The sequence below is a fragment of the Heteronotia binoei genome, chromosome 4 (genome assembly GCF_032191835.1).
Source record: "Heteronotia binoei isolate CCM8104 ecotype False Entrance Well chromosome 4, APGP_CSIRO_Hbin_v1, whole genome shotgun sequence".
Taxonomy (NCBI): Eukaryota; Metazoa; Chordata; class Lepidosauria; order Squamata; family Gekkonidae; genus Heteronotia; species Heteronotia binoei.
This window is the reverse complement of record NC_083226.1, coordinates 129,307,861-129,328,180: the sequence shown is the minus strand read 5'-3', so window position 1 is coordinate 129,328,180 and position 20,320 is coordinate 129,307,861. Positions and strand designations below refer to the sequence as shown.

Here is a 20,320-nt window from a genome sequence, read left to right as displayed (position 1 = left end):
ATTACTAATGAAATTCTGTAAGTATAAATTTAGAATAGTGATTTCAATTTTCAGCTCCCTTGCAGAATGCAAGAAAAATAAATTGCAGATTTATTGTTGAGTGTCATTCACCTCAGTGTCAATACAGACATGCTAAAAATCACAGCTCTCTGGTAAATTTCATGTTAATGCAGCTCTGATTTGGGTTGGGCCTATGCAGGAAGGGAAGAGATTTCAACACCACATGGTTTTGCCAACAGATACCAGGCTTCCCAAACTGCTACTACCTTCACAGATCTATTATTTTCTCACTAAAAAACTAATCAAAACAAAGATATCTGACTTCACATTAGCAAAACTGACTGGAAGTCAAATATTTACATCCCTTCTCTTCTTCCTTGATGCCTCCGATCCGCATAACAGCTACATATGCAATTTACCTTTATAGATGTGGGAGATCTGTGAACATTGTAGGGTTGCCAAGTCCAATTCAAGAAAAATCTGAGGACTTTGGGGGTGGAGCCAGGAGACACTGGGGTGGAGCCAGGAGCAAGGGTGTGACAAGCATCACTGAACCCCAACGGGAGTTTTGGCCATCGCATTTCAAGGGACGGCACACCTTTTTAATGTCTTCCTTCCCTCCATTCTCCCCTTCTCTCATTTTACCTCAGAGGCAGAGCAGAGCGGGCGATGCCGCTGCGCTGCTGCCGCCTCTTCTCCGCTTCACCGTAGCTGCTCCTCCGAGATGGGCTCAGGATGAGCTTCAGTTGTGGGGGGAGGGGGGCTTGTTTTAATAATAAAGAAATACTAGAAGTGTGGATTCTGATCCAGGGAAGTTCAAATTCTAAAAAACAAGCAGAAATACGGGGCAAACCCGCAGCCAGCTAACATTGGAAATACAGTTACTTAACACTTAAATGTGCCAGAACAGGTTCTTCAGTGACAGAGCAAGCCAGTCTTCACATGCCCAGGAACCCTTTTTTTTCAGGCATCGCTTCACACATTTCTGAGACTTATGATCTTAAAAAAATAATTCCTGGAATTTAAATTAAGCCCTGGGTAAGAGCCCCGTGATGCAGAGTGGTAAAGCTGCAGTACTGCAGTCAGAGCCCTCAGCTCACGACCTGAGTTCGATCCCAGTGGAAGCTGGTTCAGGTAGCCAGCTCCAGGTTGACTCAGCCTTCCATCCTTCTGAGGTTGGTAAAATGAGTACCCAGCTTGCTGGGGGGAAAGTGTAGATGACTGGGGAAGGCAATGGCAAACCACCCGTAAAAAGTCTGCCGTGAAAACGCTGTGAAAGCAACGTCACCCCAGAGTCGAAAATGACCGGTGCTTGCACAGGGGACTACCTTTACCTTTATCTTTAGGATCACAGAACTGTGGAATTTCAAATAACCAGTGCTGCCCTTTACACACAGAGAACAGCAACAAATCTCTGTTGGTGTCTGGGATGAAGAGGTTTAGAAACCGAAACCAACAGTGCAATGGGTTTAGAAATGTGCAACTCTTTAGGATTGCCTTGCAAAATGAGAAAGAGCTTACCTAGACTAGAGTCACTCTGTAGATAGCTGGACTGGTGAGTTTTCCCCCACCACTTTCCCCCTCCCATAAGCAGTGTTCCCTCTAAGCTGAGTTAGCATGAGCTAGCTCAGTTTTTTAGCCTCCAGCTCACATATTTTTGTCTTTGCTCAGGAAAAATGGCCCCAGAGCAGACTAATTTATTTGAAGTAGTTCACCACTTTAATGCCAGTAGCTCACAAAGTAGAATTTTTGCTCACAAGACTCTTGCAGCTTCGAGGGAACAGCAGCTTCGAGGCCATAAGAGATGTTTACTTGATGTACCTCCATAGAACAATTATTTAATTCCAGTATGTTAAACGACCTGGAAGCACCAAAGCAAATAACTAGATGCAAATTTTTTTAGAGCCAAACCCAGGATGCTGGTGGTGGATGGGAAATTCCAAGGACTTGGGGGGGGGGGGGATGAAGGCCTCGGAGGCAGCAAGAAACAAGCCTGGGAGATGCAGTGGCGACTGGCCCAGCGTCGCCCAAGGGGGCGAGGGTTTCCCTTTCTGCAAAGTTTCCCCTTTTGCAGATTCCTGCCCCCCCCAAGACTTTGAAGAAACCTCATCCCCACCCACTGTGCGCCAAGCAGTTGCCGGCAAAGGGGCGGAATAGGCGGAGGGCAGCAGTGAGGCCGGCAGCAGAGAAGGCATCGCTGTGGGGAAAAGAAGCCTGCTGGGGTCCACACCGTCTGGCAGAGCAGGAGGCAACTCAGCTCTCGGCTGCCCTCATGGCCTTCCTCCACTCCGTCCTGCAGGCCGGGCGTGGTCCCCTCAGAGCTCCTCCTCTGCCACTCGCTGCCTGCCTCTCTCCAGCAGCCAATCCACCAAGGCTGAGGGGGGCAGGCTGCGGAGCTGCTTGTTTCTTCCCTCCCCACACACCCCAGCACCCAATCTCTCATTTTACCTCAGAGGTGGAGCGGAGGGGGTGATGCCACTGCGCTGATGCCACTTCTTCTCCGCTTCACTGTAGCTGCTCCTCTGAGATGGGCTCTGCCTGAGCCCATCTCAGAGGAGCAGCTACGGTGAAGCAGAGAAGAGGCGGCAGCGCAGCAGCGTCACCCGCTCCGCTCCGCCTCTGAAGCAAAATCAGAGAAGGGGAGGGTGGAGGCAGGCCATGAGCGTGGCGAGCCGTGAATCCAGGTCCTTCTGAGCCTTAGCTGCTCCTCCGAGATGGGCTCAGAAGGACCCGGACTTGCGGCTCGCCATGCTCCTTGGCGCCGTTTCCCCCCTCCCTCCACTTCCGTTTTTTTGGAGAGCGGGGGAAGAGGCTGTAAATCCTGGGGTCCCCCGCCAGGGCGGGAGGGTTGGGAAGCCTAGAACATTGTTATGTCTTTCTTGGCTCTGAGAGAGTGGGAGAGGACTATATATTACCAATTACTTGATGGTGGAGCTGCGATTCAGTTCATAAATCATCTGTTTGACATGCAGAAGATTCCCGATTCAGTCCCTGGCATCTCCAGTTAAAGGGGTCAGGTACTAGGTAATATGTAAGGCCTCTGTTTGAGATACCAAAAAGTCAATGCCAGTCAGACTAGCTACTTTTGACCTTAATAAACTGACAGTGTAAGACAACTTCATTTGTTCCTTTTAAGTTTTTACAAAGTACTTGAAACTTTAATTTGATTAGTAACAAACAATATCATATAAAATTATGGATAATAATTATTCCTCTATAATATTTACAGGGGAACTTTACTCATTATTCACACAAGTCATAGAGGTCCAGTATCTCCCTCCCCCCTAGCTTTGATCCCATAGCACTTGGACTTCTGCTTCCAGCTGTCATGGCTGTTCATACTCCAGATTGTTTTGGACACTCCTGCGTAGGTATATTTTGTACAATTGCAAGGAGGGCATGAAAGTTGCAGCTTACCCTGGTTGTTTAGCTTTAGCATCTGGTATTCAAAGAAATACTACTTCAGAACATAACTGAGACCCTGCCATCACACACCATCTTTTTCCTCTTGAGCATGGAGGTGACCTTATAGCATCTTTGTCTTTGAAGTGGGGTGACTGGCAATGGAGCATAATGGCAGGGTCTCAGTTACTCTCAGCATTCCACAGTTAAGGATACATCTGCCAATCACTCTCTAGTTTTGATATATTTATTCCTTCACTATGTTTTTCCCTGGAATAAAACCCAAACAAATGGTAATCATATAAACTTTGCTTGTTATTCCTGTTTGAATCTGATAAACATCTTCATTACACTGTATGCTAATTTATTGCTCACCCTCTACCTATATGTATGGACTGGTAATTTCCATTTCATTTTATCTGAAGAAGTTTGCATGCACATGAAAACTTACATACCTTGAATAAAACTTTGTTGGTCTTAAAGGTGTCACTAACGCAAATATTTACTTAGCATTATTGTAGTAGAGAGGCAAACATGTCTAGTCTCTGTGGTAACATTCAAATATCATTATGGAACTGCCCTGTCTTGTTTGCTTTTAGTGATGACTGGGTGCAAACACTATCTCACACAAACAATTAAAGCCGACATTGCGACCCAAGCTTTTGCCTTTGACATTAAAAAGTTGTTATGAAAAGATGTTGCCATTACATTTTCATTGAGCATGTGTGAAAAGGTTGTTTTAATGCTCCCCATCATTATTAACTTAGTTGTGATGCTCAGAAGGAGGCATGGCCATGCTTTTTGATAAAATTTGTACATGTGAATGATTAGGGATGGGCACAAATCACATTTCTGTGGTTCAAGTAATGAACTGAACCAAGAACCCATATGAACTGGGAGGCTGGTTCATAACTGAACCAGTTCATTCGGGTTCATGAGTTGTGGTTTCTGCTCCTCACTGCTTTTCACAGAGAGCAGAAAGCAGGGTTTTAAATGACCCGAAGTCATTTTAACCATTGCTTTCTACTCATTGCAGAAAGCCATGGAGAGCAGAAAGCAGAGGGTTAAAAGGCTTCTAGGCAAGGGGCAGCAAGCAAAGGCTTGGCAATCTGGGAAAGGGGCACTCTCTTTCTGCCAGGATTGCTAGGTGGGGAGGGGGCTAGAAGAAATGCAGCCCTCCTTCCCACATTCCTTTCCCTTTTCCATTGTGGAAGAATATAAGAAAAGGACAATGCAGGGCCTCGCCAAGCTTCGTTTTGTTGAATTTGCGTGTGCTTTCCTGGCATGACAGACTCCAGAGGAGGTCTTACTCCTGAGGAAGTGCATGTGCCTAGGGATCAGGGCACTCAGGCTGCAATCCCAGGCACACTTGGGTTCAGGGAGGAGTTGTGAGCTTTGCTTTCTGCACCCTTTAATGGCCATGACAGTTCACACATGAGTATCTTGGAGCTAGGCTTGCATTGCTGTAATTCTCTAAGGTTTGCAAGAGGCCCTTGCTTCACCTTTGGGGGATGCAAACCGAAGATGTGCCTTACAGTTGTTCTAAACTGCTCTAAACTGCACACTGACCACCCACAGACACATCTAACTTTTCCTTGAGCATTCCATAGAGAAAGTGTGCCTTGCATGGCAGTCATACTTTTTCACTTTTCACTCCTGCTCCTCCTTTTCCATAGTGTCCACAATGTCTCACTGTACTTCTATTGATCTTTTTTGTTTTGACAGATTTCCTCCTTCAAATCATTTAAGGCACTGGAAGGTGGTGGGGAAAATGTATATTATTTAAAAAGCAGTTGGTTTTCAAAAAGAAACCCTCTTGAAACTGACAAGACTAAGTTCAGAACTGACAAACCAGAAATAGTCCAAGGCTGGAGAATTCTGCTCTCCAATTGCCCCTGTTGCTTTGATGTTTGGTAAATGTGAGTGGAGACCGTCTGTCTGGAAATGTATCCACTCACAAACTGGCAAGAACCATCATGAACAGCACTAAAATTCATGGAAAGTGTATGCCAGTTGCCCTGCCATGAACTTGACCTTGGGAGCCAAGAACCAGTAAAAATTCATAATGAACTTATATTTGTGAGCTGGTTCATGCACATCCCTTCAAAGCAGCTGCAACAACAACAACAACAACAAAAACCTCCCCAGAAGTCTAGGGTTCATTTAAGTTTTCAAACAGGAATCTTGATAACAATTTATCCCTTTTCTTCATCAGTATCTTAAATTTCTTTGGCAGTGAAGCCTGGAAGACTCCCAACCTCCACTACAACAGCTCCATCTGTTACCTGAATCCATGGCCATCTGTCATTTTCTGCAGCTGTCCAAGCATTTACAAGACCTTTTTTGTTAAGTCGTGCATAGTAGGGATACCACTTTTGAAGCCCGAAAAGAGCCCGATGAGTGGACGATGCAGTAATTTGTTGATTTGAAATTATTCCTCCTTCAATTCCTAATGGCCCAGAGCATTCTGTGGAAAAAAAATAAACATATGTATCAGAGTACCTAAAACTGGGATATTAAATATAGATCTACAAACACAAACACAAAACTGGTCAGGGAGCTGTCAAAACACCTTGAACAAGCCATGCTAATAGATGGTTCATACATACAGGAGTGTACTGCCACCTCTAGCAGATAAGGTTTTGTGTAAAGAAGAAGAATTGCAGATTTATACTCCACCCTTCTCCCTGAAACAGAGACTCGGAGCAGCTTACAATCTCCTATATCTTCTCCTCCCACAACAGACACCCTGTGAGGTGGGTGGTCCTGAGAGGACTCTCACAGCAGCTGCCCTTTCAAGGACAACCTCTGCCAGAGCTATGGCTAACCCAAGGCCATTCCAGCAGGTGCTGGGGGGGGGGGGTACTTTTCCATCCAACACCTGGCAATAGATCCTCCATAGCTAGCAATGGAAGAAGCACCAGTTATATGTATGAGGTTTCTTCACTAGATTTCAGCCACAGGGAAAACATTTCTATAATTATAGAATACCAAAATAATCATTAAATAGAACCCAGCAGGTAACAACTAGTATTTGAGACGGTAATATGGAGCACCACTTAGGGAGAACAAGAAGGAATTTGCCTGAATTACCACAAGTAATTTCAGAAGAGGGGTTAAAACTGGGGTCCCCAGTTTTATGCCCATGGGTGCCATGGTGCCCACCCATACCTTTTTTGGTGCCCACCGAGAGGTTTTTGGAAGTGGATGAGTTCAGGCAAAGCTTTCACACAGCAAGGCTTCTGACTGAATATTGACAATACAATTAGCTATGCAGATTTTTTTAAATGCTGTTCTGGCAGCAGCTGCCACCAGAGCACAAGGAGCTGCGCTGAGTTACTGAAGTTAAACCTGGACAATCATTTTGTAGCTGACACCACCTCCTGCAGTAGCCATTTTGTGGCTGTGCCCACAAGGCTTTTTTTGTATCAGGAACTCCTTTGCATATTAGGCCGCACCACACCCCTCTGATGTTGCCAATCCTCCTGGGGTTTACAGTACTAAGCACGTCTTACTAAGCACCCTGTAAGCACTTGCAGGATTGGGTACATCAGGGGTGTGTGGCCTAATATGCAAAGGAGTTCCTGATACAAAAAAAAGTCTTTGTACCCACCATGTCATGTCAGAATTCTAAATGTGCCCATAGGCTCAAAAAGTTTGGGGATTACATGAGTTAAAGAGATTTTAATAGGGATTAGGCAAGGTTCTGTTTGAAGAGATTCAGAGGAAAAACAGTAGGAAATTTTTTTTTTTTAACAAAAATGAAAACCTTTGTTGTAGTTACTTATTCATAATGTTTTTAACACAGGCCAAATAGTCACTTAAAAAAAAAAGCAAATGTATTTGTGTCTTTCAGTTGCATTACATAACTCCATTTAATACTTTATATGCATAATTTATACAGCAGCAAGCAAGCCAGACTTTAAGTGTTCCAGTCCAGACCACAATCAAATGTGGTCTGAGACACTGAGGAGGGCAAATACCTCCACTACCCCTCCTAAATGGCACCATTTATACTGATTTTTAGTGCTTAGTATGCAAGAGGGCTGAGTATAAATAATAAATGATGATAGGGCAATTACAGTTAATGGCTCAAATATTACCCAAAGGTGCAAAATGGATGTCTTGTCTTCTTAATGAAATAAGCTGCCAGGAGGGTGAGAGGGTTTGGGTTGTTTCCCCCCTCCACCCCCCCCCCCCCCGCCCCAATGCATCTATCCCACTGGCAGAGCTTCACAACAAGTAATCTATAGTTTGCACAAACAGATTGCAAATGGAAAGCATGCAAGAAGTAAATCTGCTTGAGACATCTGCACTCCTCTTTTCTTCTCTGTACCGCATTGTGTGGAGTGAGATTACTCTGGCTGTGCTTAGTATGGCAAGATAATGGCACTGAACACAAACCTGACAGTAGAATAGAGGATGACCTCCAATATGATGATAATTAATACTGAATCATGCATACACTTCCCATTTAGCTCACAGCCAATCCCATTCTCCTGCAGTTGTTTTGTTTAGGTACTTTGCTTTAGGAAGGAAAAAAGGAGGGAAAGATAGCACTAATGGTATGAAGCATTCTGTAGATGGCTTGGAATGATCATTGCAGTGCTTTGTTTATTTCAGCTTCGATCCATAACCAAGATAAACTAAGAGTCATCATTGCTCTTTCTTTATCCCTAGCTAAAAGCCTGTCCTTTGCAGAGGACCATAATAAACATGCTTTCAACAACAACAACAAAAAGTGCTGCCAAGGATACAGAATCCTCCCTCCTCCAGGCAGACGCAGAACACTGTTCAAGCTACCTCATTACTCTGATACTATAAAATTATATGATTATGACTAAAGGAACAATTTGAGGGGGTTATCCATTTTACTGACAGCTATTTAAAAAAGTTGGCAGCCATGGATTAATGGCCTAGCTTTAATTCTGCACATATTCACTGGTAATTTCACATGAATCCCTATATTGCTTAAATTTATGAAAAAGCCTACTTTATTCCAGCAGGTACTATTTGCTAAAGAGGTCTATAATGTTATGTCTGTATCATGGCTACATACCTGTTCTTAGTTGAAGATATTAAGAATTCACCAACATTTGAACTTTGGCCCTGAGCAATGTTAGGCAATACCACCAATGGCAAGCAAATGCTAAACTTTTACCTTCCTAGCACACCTTTTGAGTCCAGAAACAGATATGGCAACCCACAAAGTAGGAATATCCTAACACTGGACAAAAACATGGAAGGTTTTCAGTGCCTGAGTTCACCTTAGAGTAAACAACCTCCAGGCGGGGCTTGGAGACCTCCAAGAATCACAAATGATCTCCAGAACTAAGCAGAGAAAATAGCTGCTTTGGATAGTGGACTCTGTGGGTGTCAAACATATGGCATGTGGGTTGGAACTGGCCTGTCCAGGGCTCTTATCAGACCTGCAAACAACTGGTTAGAGGGAGAGAAGGCAGGAGTCTGCACAGGGAGGGGGAAAGTATGTGGAATGAAGTATGCATGTGTGGTCAAAGCTGTCAAGAAATAGAAAGGGAATAGCTAGGGGATGGAGCTAAGAGGCTAAGGTAAAAGAGTGAGGTGGAATGGAAGTGAAGGTGGAAAAAGCGTGTGTGGTGTTTTTCCCTCCTGCCTCCTCCAACTTCAGCTCAGAGAGAATTGGTGAAGCCACTACATGGGGAAGAGCCAAGTGGCCAGCACTGCCACTGCTGCACCAACCTGCTTTGTGTGTGTGTGTTTTTCAAATGGTGGGGTTGGCGAAAGCAACCATGTGAAGCAGTGGTTAGCCAACAAAGGGATGGGGCAAGGGGAGAAGAGAGGAGGAGCAGGGCCAACATGTGGATTGGAAGGCAACTGGGCTGTCTTGTGTGTGCTGCTCTGAAGGGAAAGACCTCCAGTTCTCAGAAGCAAATGGAGAGAGAAAGGTGTGCTGATGTCACTACTGCATGTCACTACTGCACTACTACAGCCACAGAGCCAGAAGGCAGAGTGAGTGTTGAGGGGGATGGGGGATTGAGACGTCCCTTCTCTCCCCACACCTGTTCTCAGTCTGTGAGAGAAAGGGGTTTCAGGAGGACAAAAGGCACCTCCTGGAGGTTTTGAAAACAGCCTCTCCATCAGGCCTTCCCTCAGTCCCACCACTTCTGTAAGAAATGCAGAACAGATGAGGACTGGTGGTGGTGGGATCTGGGAGAGCCAAGTTCAGACCCACCCTCCTTTTGAGCCAAAACCCTGTCGCCTGGATCACCTCATAGGGTTGGTGGCAGTGGTGGGGATGGGGCAGTGGAGGGAGGAGTCCCATGTGCTTCCATGAGCTCCTCAGAGATAGGATGGGAAGAAAGGAAACAAAAAGGATTAGACAGATTGTATTCATACTTAGCTGCTGAGGTGGGGCATATGGACAAAGGTGGTGCTGAAAATCTGCCTTATTTACTTGCAAGGATGAGGACATTTCCTATAAAAGTAGCTAATCTTTATGTAAATGTAAGATCCCCCCCCCCCCACCGCCTTTATGGTATCCCTTGGGGAAAACCTAGTCTTGCATTTGATTATTGGGGCTTTTGTGGGTTTCCCAGTAAATCAATTACATTCACTACTCAAGAGTCCATTACTTTTGTTTGTGTTTTGTGTAAAGAAATAAAGGGTTTGTCTGTGTCCTTTATAAAATTTATATCTCTGGATCCTGGCGTTACATTTTATGGCTCACATGGCCTAGCATGACAAAGTAATATTTATGTCAGATCTGGCTCTCATAACAAATGAGTTCAATACCTCTGCTCTATGGCATTAAAATTGTACATCAGTGAGGCCCTTCCCTTCTCTAAACCCTCCTCTCCCCAGGCTCCACCCAGATCACCAGGAATTTCTTAAGTAAGAGCTGACTGTCCTAGTTCAGCTTGTTGAGTCACAGGACATTCTGATCTACTCTTAAAGCTTGCTGCATAGCAAAGGACACAGGTTCATTAAGATCAATGGGATACTGCCCACTAGATTTAGCCCTTCAGAGCCCTTTCTTGCCTGACTAAATTAATGACAATCAAAGGGGTGGCATCTCTGTGCAGTCTCTGTGCAGCTTTGGAAATAATAATAATAAGTTTTTATTTATACCCCGCCCTCCCCGCCAAGGCAGGCTCAGGGTGGCTTACAAAGCATGATATAATATCATGGTATAACAATAAACAGATAATAAAATCAATAAACAACGACATAGATACAATATATAAATTAATATTAAAATTAAGCTAAAAACAATACAATGGTGCTACAATCTCTGTTTATCCAAGATAGTATAATATTAGTTCTGGTTCCATCTTAAAAGGCTAATTGGAAGAGGGGGGGGTTGGCAGGCCCTACGGAACTGATTGAGATCCCGTAGGGCCCGCACCTCTTCGGGCAGCTGATTCCACCATTGGGGTGCTTTTATGGAGAAGGCCTGCTCCCTGGTTGTTTTAAGTTTGGGCTCCTTAGGCCCAGGGATTTCCAAAAGATTTTGTGAGCTGGAGCGCAGTGCTCTCTGGGGAACATTGGAGAGAGGCGGTCCCTAAGGTAGGCAGGTCCTCGGCCATATAGGGCTTTAAAGGTAATAACCAGCACCTTGTAACGAACCCGGTATATAATTGGCAGCCAGTGCAGTTCCCTCAGCCTAGGCCGCACATGTTCCCACCGAGGTAGTCCCACCAGCAGCCTGGCTGTTTCCGGGTTCGGTACAGGGGCAGCCCCATGTAGAGGGCATTACAGTAGTCCAATTTCGAGGTGACTGTCGCATGAATCACTGTTGCCAGGTCACCTCACTCCAGGAAGGGGGCCAACTGCCTCGCCCGTCTAAGATGAAAGAAGGCGGATTTGGCAGTGGCAGCTATCTGGGCCTCCATTGTCAGGGAAGACTCCAGTAGCACTCCTAAGCTCCTGACCTTGCGCACTGGTACCAGTGGCGCCCCGTCAAAAGCTGGAAGGGGAATCCCTCCTTCCGGAACGCTGTGACCTAGGCAAAGGACCTCTGTCTTCGCTGGATTCAATTTCAGCCCGCTCAGCTTGATCCAATTAGCCATGGCTTGCAATGCCTGGTCCAGATCTACAGGGACGTCGGCAGCCTGGCCACCCATCAATAGATAGAGCTGGGTGTCATCAGCATACTGGTGACAACCCAGCCCATATCCCCAGGCAATCTGGGCAAGGGGGCGCATGTAGATGTTAAATAACATTGGAGAGAGAACCGCCCCCTGGGGCACCCCACAATTAAGTGTGTGCCTCTGGAACAGCTCTCCCCCAATCGCCACCCTTTGTCCCCGACCTTCAAGGAAAGAGGAAAGCCACTGTAAGGCTAACCCCTGAATCCCTGCTTCGGCGAGATGCAAATAAGCCTCTATCTTGTACAAAAGTACATTACTCCCCACCCCTTTAAAGGGGCAAGGAAAGGGAAGACTCTTAAAGGGAAAGCTCTTTATGGATGGAGGCACCCATGAAGAAATACTGAAGAAGTACTGAAAGGGGGAGCTAAAGAAAACTGAGAGCACTTGTCAATGGAGCCTTGAGCCAGGACTCAATAGATGCCTTTTTACTGTCCACTGAGCTTGTGTACTAGTTACTGGCTGGGTGGATGGGCTGTTGTCTGTTCCTGGGCTGCTGCTGCTTTTGCTTTCTGCATGAGGGTACGGATCCCTCTGCTGAGACTACATGCTGCCGCAAAGGGAAGAAACAATGGAGTGTTTTTCCTGGCTGCTGGCATTATTCTTCTTGCACAGCATTGTGTAACTATTTAGTATTGGTTAGTCAGTACATCAACTAATATTTGCAGAGTACAAAATCAATGTCTAAAAGCACAGTATTTGCAGATTAGTAGTATAGGCGCCTTTGGCTTTAAGAACCTACTGGTCCAGAGATGACATCTTGACCACAACAGTGAACTACTTACATCCTTTTTAATATTTACAGGAGGAGTTTAATTTTGGTGTCAGACAGCTGTTAAAAGCAGAACCAGTAAAATGGTGCCAGGTTCTTAGTACCATCTCTTCCAGTGCTGTTGAGATATACCGCAGTAATCTCCAATAATCTCTTTCTGCCCCACACCTCTTTCTCTCACTCTCTCACACAGAAATCTCATAGAAGGTCACCTGGCTACAACTGGGGGTGCCAACTTTTCATTGGCAGAGCTCCTATGTCTGCAACAACAGTATGATGAACAGAAAAGTTTCATCCAGTAAAAATGGAAGGAAAGAAAGAAAGAGAAAGGGAAAGAATGAAAAGAAAAGAAAAGAAAAGAAAAGAAAGACATGGAAAGAAAGAACATAAACATAATAGGAGCCATGTTGGATCAGGCCAGTGGACTATCCAGTCCAAAATTCACTCATACAATGCCCCAAAAGCACCAGAATGTCCACCAATGGGGCCAGGGCACTAGAAGCCTTCCCACTGTTGCTTCCCTCCCTCCCAGCACCAAGAATACAGGCTGAGCATCACTTGCAGGGAAAGAAAGAAAGGGGTGGGGAAAAGAAAAAAAAAGCCTTCCTCACCATCAGATGACCCCAGCCAGCAAAAATTCTGCCCGGGGGTGATTTGGTAAAAAAAATTGCTATTGGAATGCCCACTCCCCACCCCTCTGAGCTATCTCTCCAAAAGAACATACTGCAAGGCACATGAAAGCTCATACCTTGAAGAACATTTCGTGGGTCTAAAGTGCAAGTGGATGCTAGTTTTTCTCTCAAACACTGGGAGCGGGGGAGAAGGAAGGAGAGGCAGCCCAGCTTTTCTCTGCACAACACAGAGATGGGGGGGGCTAGCTTTGCTGGGGGCGGGGCTAGCTTTGGCTTTTCTTGTGACCCAGTAGTGAGGCTTCCATGGCCCGGTACTAAGTCATAACCCTGCAAATGGGAAACACTGATTTAGATTATTACAGCATCACTCCTACATCCTACCTCCCATCCAGTGGATTACAGGTTCCCAAGAATTGCTGCTTATCACATTCTTGACTCTGGCCATGAATGACATAAGAAGAGTGAAGGCAGAGAGGCCCAATTATGGACACCTGGAGTAGGCCCACTAGTATTCAAATGAACTCTTTGGAAGGAAACAGAGGGTGCTTTGCTTCACAATGTAGTTGTCCTATTCCTCAGCACAGCTATTTTGAACAGTCAAAAGGTGCTCTTTTTCATCAACCCAACATGTCAAAGAACTTAAGTTCTAAAGAAATAGGTCCTCTTGTGTACATCCTAGATAAAAAGGTTGCCACTGAATTTCCCAGACTCAATAATATTCCTCTGAAAAGGATTTGAATTAATAATGAATATAAGACAAATGGGAACTTCTTATGATCTACACATTATTGCTCAGAAAGCAGCATTTATTTAGACCTGCCAATATAATTATGAGCTTTGGCAAAGCACATACACAATATGTTATTCTTCCCTGTTGTGTTTTTCTAACATAGACCAGTGGGGATCACATTATTCAGGCATGATAGTTCTTCTGTAGCACCATATGTAGTTTTGACATTCAGTAAATAATCAAGAATGAAAGGTTTAAGCCTGCTTCAGAATAAGCGACTTGATCTGTTAACGTAGAACTGTATTGCCTCTTTTGCCAGTCTTCCCCCCCCCCCACAGAAACCTTATATCAGCAACTGAAATGTCACCTGCATTCCTGTGGCAAACCCACATTAAAAATATGAATTTAACATTACTTGCAGGCACTCTATGCAGAAAATATCATGTCAAAATAATGGGAAAAGTCTCCTTTTCTTTCCAAGTGTGGAACTGTGTTCTCTCACATGTACATATTCAAATTCTATTCTTACTTTTTCTAAAATGTAAGAGTAGCAAAAACATTAAAATTAAAATATGACAGAACTGTTACCAGTTACAAGATGGTTTAAAAACATACAATCTGGACTAATTCTGTGATGTAGGGTAGCAATACATCCTTTGGAAACAATTGAGAATGTAATGATAATGTAAAATGCTAAAAATAAATTATATCAATAGCACTGTGCCTGACTGCATGCAAACTGCTCTAATTTAAATACATATTAAAAGCCACAACACTTCTTGTGTGGTTTTTAAAAAAATTATTAGGTTTAAAAACAAACTACCAGTAATTGTGTACCTGCTAGTATATATCATACAAGGTACACAATTACTACATGAGCCTACATGAATGTGATTATAAGATAGGAACCACACAACATCTTAAATGTAACTAAAAATAGGATTGATGCAATGACATATCTAAGATAAATGAGAGAAAATTCAAAATTGATGTTGGCAGTAAACAATAGCACAGTAAATTGTTCATTGGTTCAGACACAGCTATCTGCGCTGTTGAACATTATGGGCTCAGTCCAATGGATCACAGAGGCTCTTGCACACAGAAGAGCCCCATAGGGCTAGAGCTCAGTTGTTTCCTGTTTCTCTGTTTCCACATCTCCTTGAATGCATCCACAGAAGGGGGCATTGCTGGCTTGGACATGAACATGTGGGTGCTATCTGGATTCACTGTGCTGTGTGAAATGCCACTGCTTCTAACCTCCATTTGCAAAATGCAAATGATGATTTGTCTCATGTTTGAGACTTAGATGCATGGATGAATTCAATAGAGCTTGTGTGCCTTTTTTTGCATGAAAAGCAGTAAAATATTGAAACATTTTGATTTATATTTCAAACCATTTTCTTATAACACAGTCAAATAGAATTATTACATTTATACCCACTGAAATAAAGGGCTTGTGTATTCTTGCATATCTAATAGCAACTCAATGCATTTTAAACTCAATAACTCATTGAACTTGATCTCTTAAGGGGGATTTTAAATGTAAACTTCAGTTACAGGAATGTGCTTAATAGGGATTGAGAATATGACACAGAGAGTTTTAACCCTTTCCTTTTGTGCCATATTCCTAAACTCACCCTGCTGCAGCTGCTATTTGCCAAAAGAGCAAATGTTACAGGCAGCATTCTACTGTTTCCTTTCCCATGGGATAAATAGCAGCTGAGGAATGAAAAGGGGCAATTAGATGGACTTTTTAAAAAGGTACAGTCATTGGCTTAGAATTGGAGTCAAAATTGGAGTCAAAAAAATCCAAGAAAATTCTGAGGCAAAAAATTCTGGTTCTCCATTATTACAGATAGTAGTCTGAAAAGTATTAAAAGTATCAATATATATTAGAAGTTTCCAAATAAATAAATAAGTCTCTGGCTGTCAATGGATTCAATTCTCCATTCTGCCTACTCAATATGGGGAAACTCCTCCACAACAGAAAACTATTAAAAGGGAAGCTCAGTGTGTTTCCCTTTTATCCTCGTGCAGTGTGGGCTGTTTGTTGATGGAAACCTGGTAAAAATTAAGATGTATGCTGTAGGCTTCCCAGATTTTGTTTTATACAAAATATTTTCCCATCCATTTTACCAGTAAACATTGTACTAGGAAATGTAAAAATATCATTTTCCAAGTCTTTTCATAATCATGGTATCTGGGACACATGAATATTAACTTTGTAGTAGTTTTTAAAAATTCTCATTTAATATTTTTTAATAATAAGACATATACTAACAATCTCACTAGAAAATAAACAAGTCCAAATGCCATATAAAGCCATCTATAGGGAATATAATATATTGCTAAAGTGTGCAGTTTTAGCAGATTTTATGCCACGTCAGTGTTCAAAGTCACAGGAATGATGTAGTGGAAAAGATGAGTATACAAAAATTGTTTTTTATTCTGGCACACTGACCCCCCCTCCCCCCCAGTATTCTTTATGTTCCTGAATTCTGAATACTGGTATGGTGGTCAGAGCTGGTTTTTGTGGGGAATGTCCAAATTTTTCGGGGTCCATTATTCCTTACTCCTTATGGGAAATCTTCCAGGGGGCTAGGAGGGTTGTTTTTAAAAGATACAGTCACCAAGAATTACAGCAGAGCTCTTGGTGTCTATCCTTTAATAATCCCCAAGTTTATTTTTTTTATTTTTTGTAATTTTTTTTCTGTGTGTCTGCACCTGGAAGTCATGTCAAACTCTGATGACTAACCCCTACTGGGGGCCTGGAGGATATTCAGGGAGGTGACTTGAATAAGCATGCCCCAGCCTTCCTCCTAGGTATTTCAAGGACAGTCTCTCATCCAAGTACTAGCCACAGTAGACCCTGCTTAGCTTCCAAAATCTGATAAGATAGGGCTTCCCTGGGCTATCCAGGTCAGGGCATAATCCCCAAGTTTCAAGTAGATTGAACCAAGGGGTCCAATTCTATGGGCTCTGAACAGGGTGCCCTTAACCATTTTATTTCCTATGGGGGGAAATAAAAAAAACTCTACAAGCTGTTTCCAGGGCAAAATCCATGCCTGCAAGCAGCAACCATTGAAGAACCAACAATAAACCCAATAGCCCCATTGCAGAACCTAGCAATCTCAGTAGAACAACAAGCCAATGAGCCAAAGTCAAACCAAAGAATCTCTACAGTAAAAACTGAAGGTGAGGGGAGGAATTTTTGCAAGTCCAGCAGAACCAACTGCAGTGTGCAGAAGCCCAGCAGAACCCAGTGCCATTGTGGCAGCAGAAGACAAAGAGAACCAAAGCCAAACCAGAGAATTTCTGCAGTAGAAACCCAGTAGAAAAAATGGCAATGTACAGAGTAACCAGCAGAATCTAGAGCCACTGTGGCAGTGTAACCTCAACATGACTAATGCCAAGCCAGAGAATCACAAAACACAAATTGAAGCAAGGAATGGTGGGTTTGCAAGCCCAAAAGAATAAATGGCAGTGTACATGCCACTATAACTGTGAGATCAACAGGACTGCCAAACCACAGCAGAACAAATCCAAGCATCAAGCAGCAACACTGTAAAAATCACAAAGGGGACAAACAGCTACTCTGTCGAAGAAGAAGACGACCTCTTGAAACTGACAAGCACACCTGAAACTAACACAAGCAGCCTGGTAAACCCATAGCAACCCTCAAGTGACAAAAACAAAAGGGGAAACAAAAGGGAAACTGCAATCACTGGCTCACAATCGTCCCAGTAAATTCCAAATATTTCCGGGATTTTGGGGAAACATGTTTTTGGAATCCTGGAAATTTTCCAGATATATTTGGGATATACTGATATGGTGTTTTGAGGTGCATTTTGGGCACCAGTATATCTGAATGCATACCCCTAGTAGAAAGTACTAAGCATGCAGAAAGACAAAATACACATTAGAAAGTAACAAAGAAACTTGATAATTCACAAGAACATATGAATATTAAGAATATGAAAAGAGCTTTGAATATATACCACACAGTACTACATAAATGACTGGGGAGAGGAGATGACTTCCCTATATTTAATCTGAGTAAGGAGAGCAGAATAGTATCATTTGTGTCAGTACAGTGAAGAACTTTGCTGCAGAGAAGTCTGGGCTTTGAAAATTGCATTGTTAGTTTACATACTGCCTAACAAAATCAGCTAAATATCCATAATTGTGTTTATCTTTCATAGAACAAAATAAAACCCTCATAACCCAGCATGATTACTGTTATAAAAATATTTAAATCAGTGGAGCTACTTGGCCTGGCTTTACTTGAACACCTGATCTACATATGCAGCATAATGATGTAGGGAAGTGGTGGTATCATCTTGAAGTGGAAGGATGGATAGCTACTTTCACACACATTGGACAATAAATGCTCTCTTAGTGCACCTTAAGAATTGATTGTCCTGTTTCACAATGAAGTGGCCCTTTTAAATCCTTGTGGGTTCCCTGCTTGTATAAGTATAAAAGTTTATACAGGGAAATGGATGGCAGTAAAATCAGAACTGTTCAGGAGGGTACCTTAAATAAAGGGCATTAGGTTGTATTTTTAATTTATGTGAAAATTTTAGGCAGTTTTAAAAATATTGCATTGCCTTTTTGCATTGTTTTGTAACTCTGCAATCTGCCTGGAGTCTCAGTGAGAAAGGCAGACTATAAATGAAGTAAGTAGATAAACAAATGAAAGTCATGAGGTAACTAATATTTCCTCTAACACCCTCTTGCTCTGCTTCTTTTGCCTCTGGTCTCTACCTTCTTGAGTGCCAGGCATTCCTTTTGGAAGTTTCGTATGTCAACATGGATATTCTAGTGATAAAACCGGCCCCTTCCCAGCCGGGCCGGCTTGCTGGCTAGAGGCTGGGGGCTGCGCTTGCCCTCCCGGAAGGAGGGAAGGCTGGCCCCCGTTATTTCCGGGCATGTGGGTAGGCTGCTGGGTGAGGCGTCGGGGCTATAAAGGCCCCGGCCCCGCCCAGTTCCACGCAGTGGAAATTTGGTTCTCGGAGGGAGAGCAGCTGGTCATCAGTATCGCGCAGTTGGAGCTGGGTGCGGTGGTGCGTGCGAGGCCCTTAGGAGCACACACGGAGGCACGGCGGGCTCAGTGCGCTAGCGATGGCTTGAGCGCTGGTTTGCCCAGTGAACTGCAAGTTGGGGGTTTTTCTTGTGACAAATTGGGAGTGCTTTTTTGGGGGGGGTGCCAGGCCAGCGGATTTTGCCCCCCTCCCCCCTGGGACCAGGAGTGGGACTCACACCCGCCCCCCTTGCACTTAATAGGGAGAGGGGGCCTTAGTCTTGGGGACTGCCCCACCAAAAAAAAGAAAGAAAGAGGAGCATGTGCAGCAGCCCCCTTTGGCGCTGATTGGTGAAGCTGCAGGCTGCAGCCTTGGACTCTGCTCACAACCTGAGTCCAGCCCAGGGGAAGCTGGGTTTGAGTAGCGGCTCAAAGTTTTTTGGCTTATCTTCACTGAGAGCATTGGTTGCCTGGGGGTAGGGCGATAAGCGTGGGTGCTGGGTTACTCGAGGGGTGGTTTTTCTGGTAGGCAGGGGTAGTTAAAAGAGGGATGGCTCCCAAGAAGGGTCAAGGCCCCTCTAAGGGAAAACAGCCCGCTAAGAAGAGAGGGCAGCAACCGAGGCCACCTGGTGACCCGGGCGAGAAGGCCCAGCTAAGGCAGGCCATCATTGGACAGCTGGCTGCTTTGGAGCAACAGAGGGGTGCTGTGGGGGCTTCCACATGGGAAGGGCGCCGTAGGGCAACTGGCCGTTCATCCAAGTTGACTTTTGAAAAGGAGGTGCTGGCTTGTCTCTCTGCGTTACAGGGCGTGGTCGTTGGCTCGGATATGCAGCAGGAATCGGATCAGGAAGCAGAGGTGGATACGAGAGAGGCTCCCGGTGGGGAGCCTGTGCACAGGAAGGGCGGTGGTGGAGACAACCCCGGTGGTGGCAGTGGCTGTTACCCCTTCGGAGTCCCTTGTATGGCCCCCAACCTACGTTCGGTGGTTGGGATGGAGCACGTGGTTAGGGCAAAAATAGCCAAGGAGTGTTCAGAGGGGAGATTTCTTGGCCCCTTTGACGCTCCGCCAGTGCCTACGTTAAGGGTATCTCCGTTAGGGGTGGTACCAAAAAAAGCACCAGGGAAATACCGTTTGATACACCACTTGTCATACGCCAAGGGCGGCTCAGTGAATGATTCCATCCCTGACGTTCTTTGTTCGGTCAGGTATACTTCCTTTGACCAAGCAGTCAAAGTGGTACGGGGTTGTGGTGTGGGGGCTGAAATGGCAAAATGCGACATTTCACCTGTTGCCAGTACATCCTGAAGATTTTGACCTCCTGGGGTTTTCCTTTGAAGGAAAATATTACATGGATAGGGATGGGATGCTCGTATCTTGCGCCACTTTTGAGCGTTTTAGTTCCTTTGTGGAATGGGCACTTAGGGTTAAGTCAGGGTTAAACAACATGGTGCATTACCTGGATGACTACCTTTTCATGGGCCCCTGCGGGGTCGGGGCGATGCGCCAGGTTGTTACAGTCATTTGAGGACCTGGCAGGGGAACTAGGGGTCCCATTGGCCCATGAAAAAACTCAGTGGCCCAGCTCGGTGATTACCTTTTCAGGCATCGAGCTGGACACTATTCAACAAGCT

General features: G+C 44.5%; 1 protein-coding gene across 1 annotated transcript in view; it reads right to left on the bottom strand.

The window, feature by feature from the left end:
* Positions 1-20,320, bottom strand: part of EDIL3 (EGF like repeats and discoidin domains 3) — a 439,981-nt gene that overhangs the window by 138,848 nt on the left and 280,813 nt on the right. Inside the window, exon 6 of the mRNA XM_060235733.1 lies at positions 5,688-5,869. Coding sequence (XP_060091716.1) covers positions 5,688-5,869 — 182 coding nt within the window. The remainder of the gene's footprint in view (positions 1-5,687; positions 5,870-20,320) is intronic.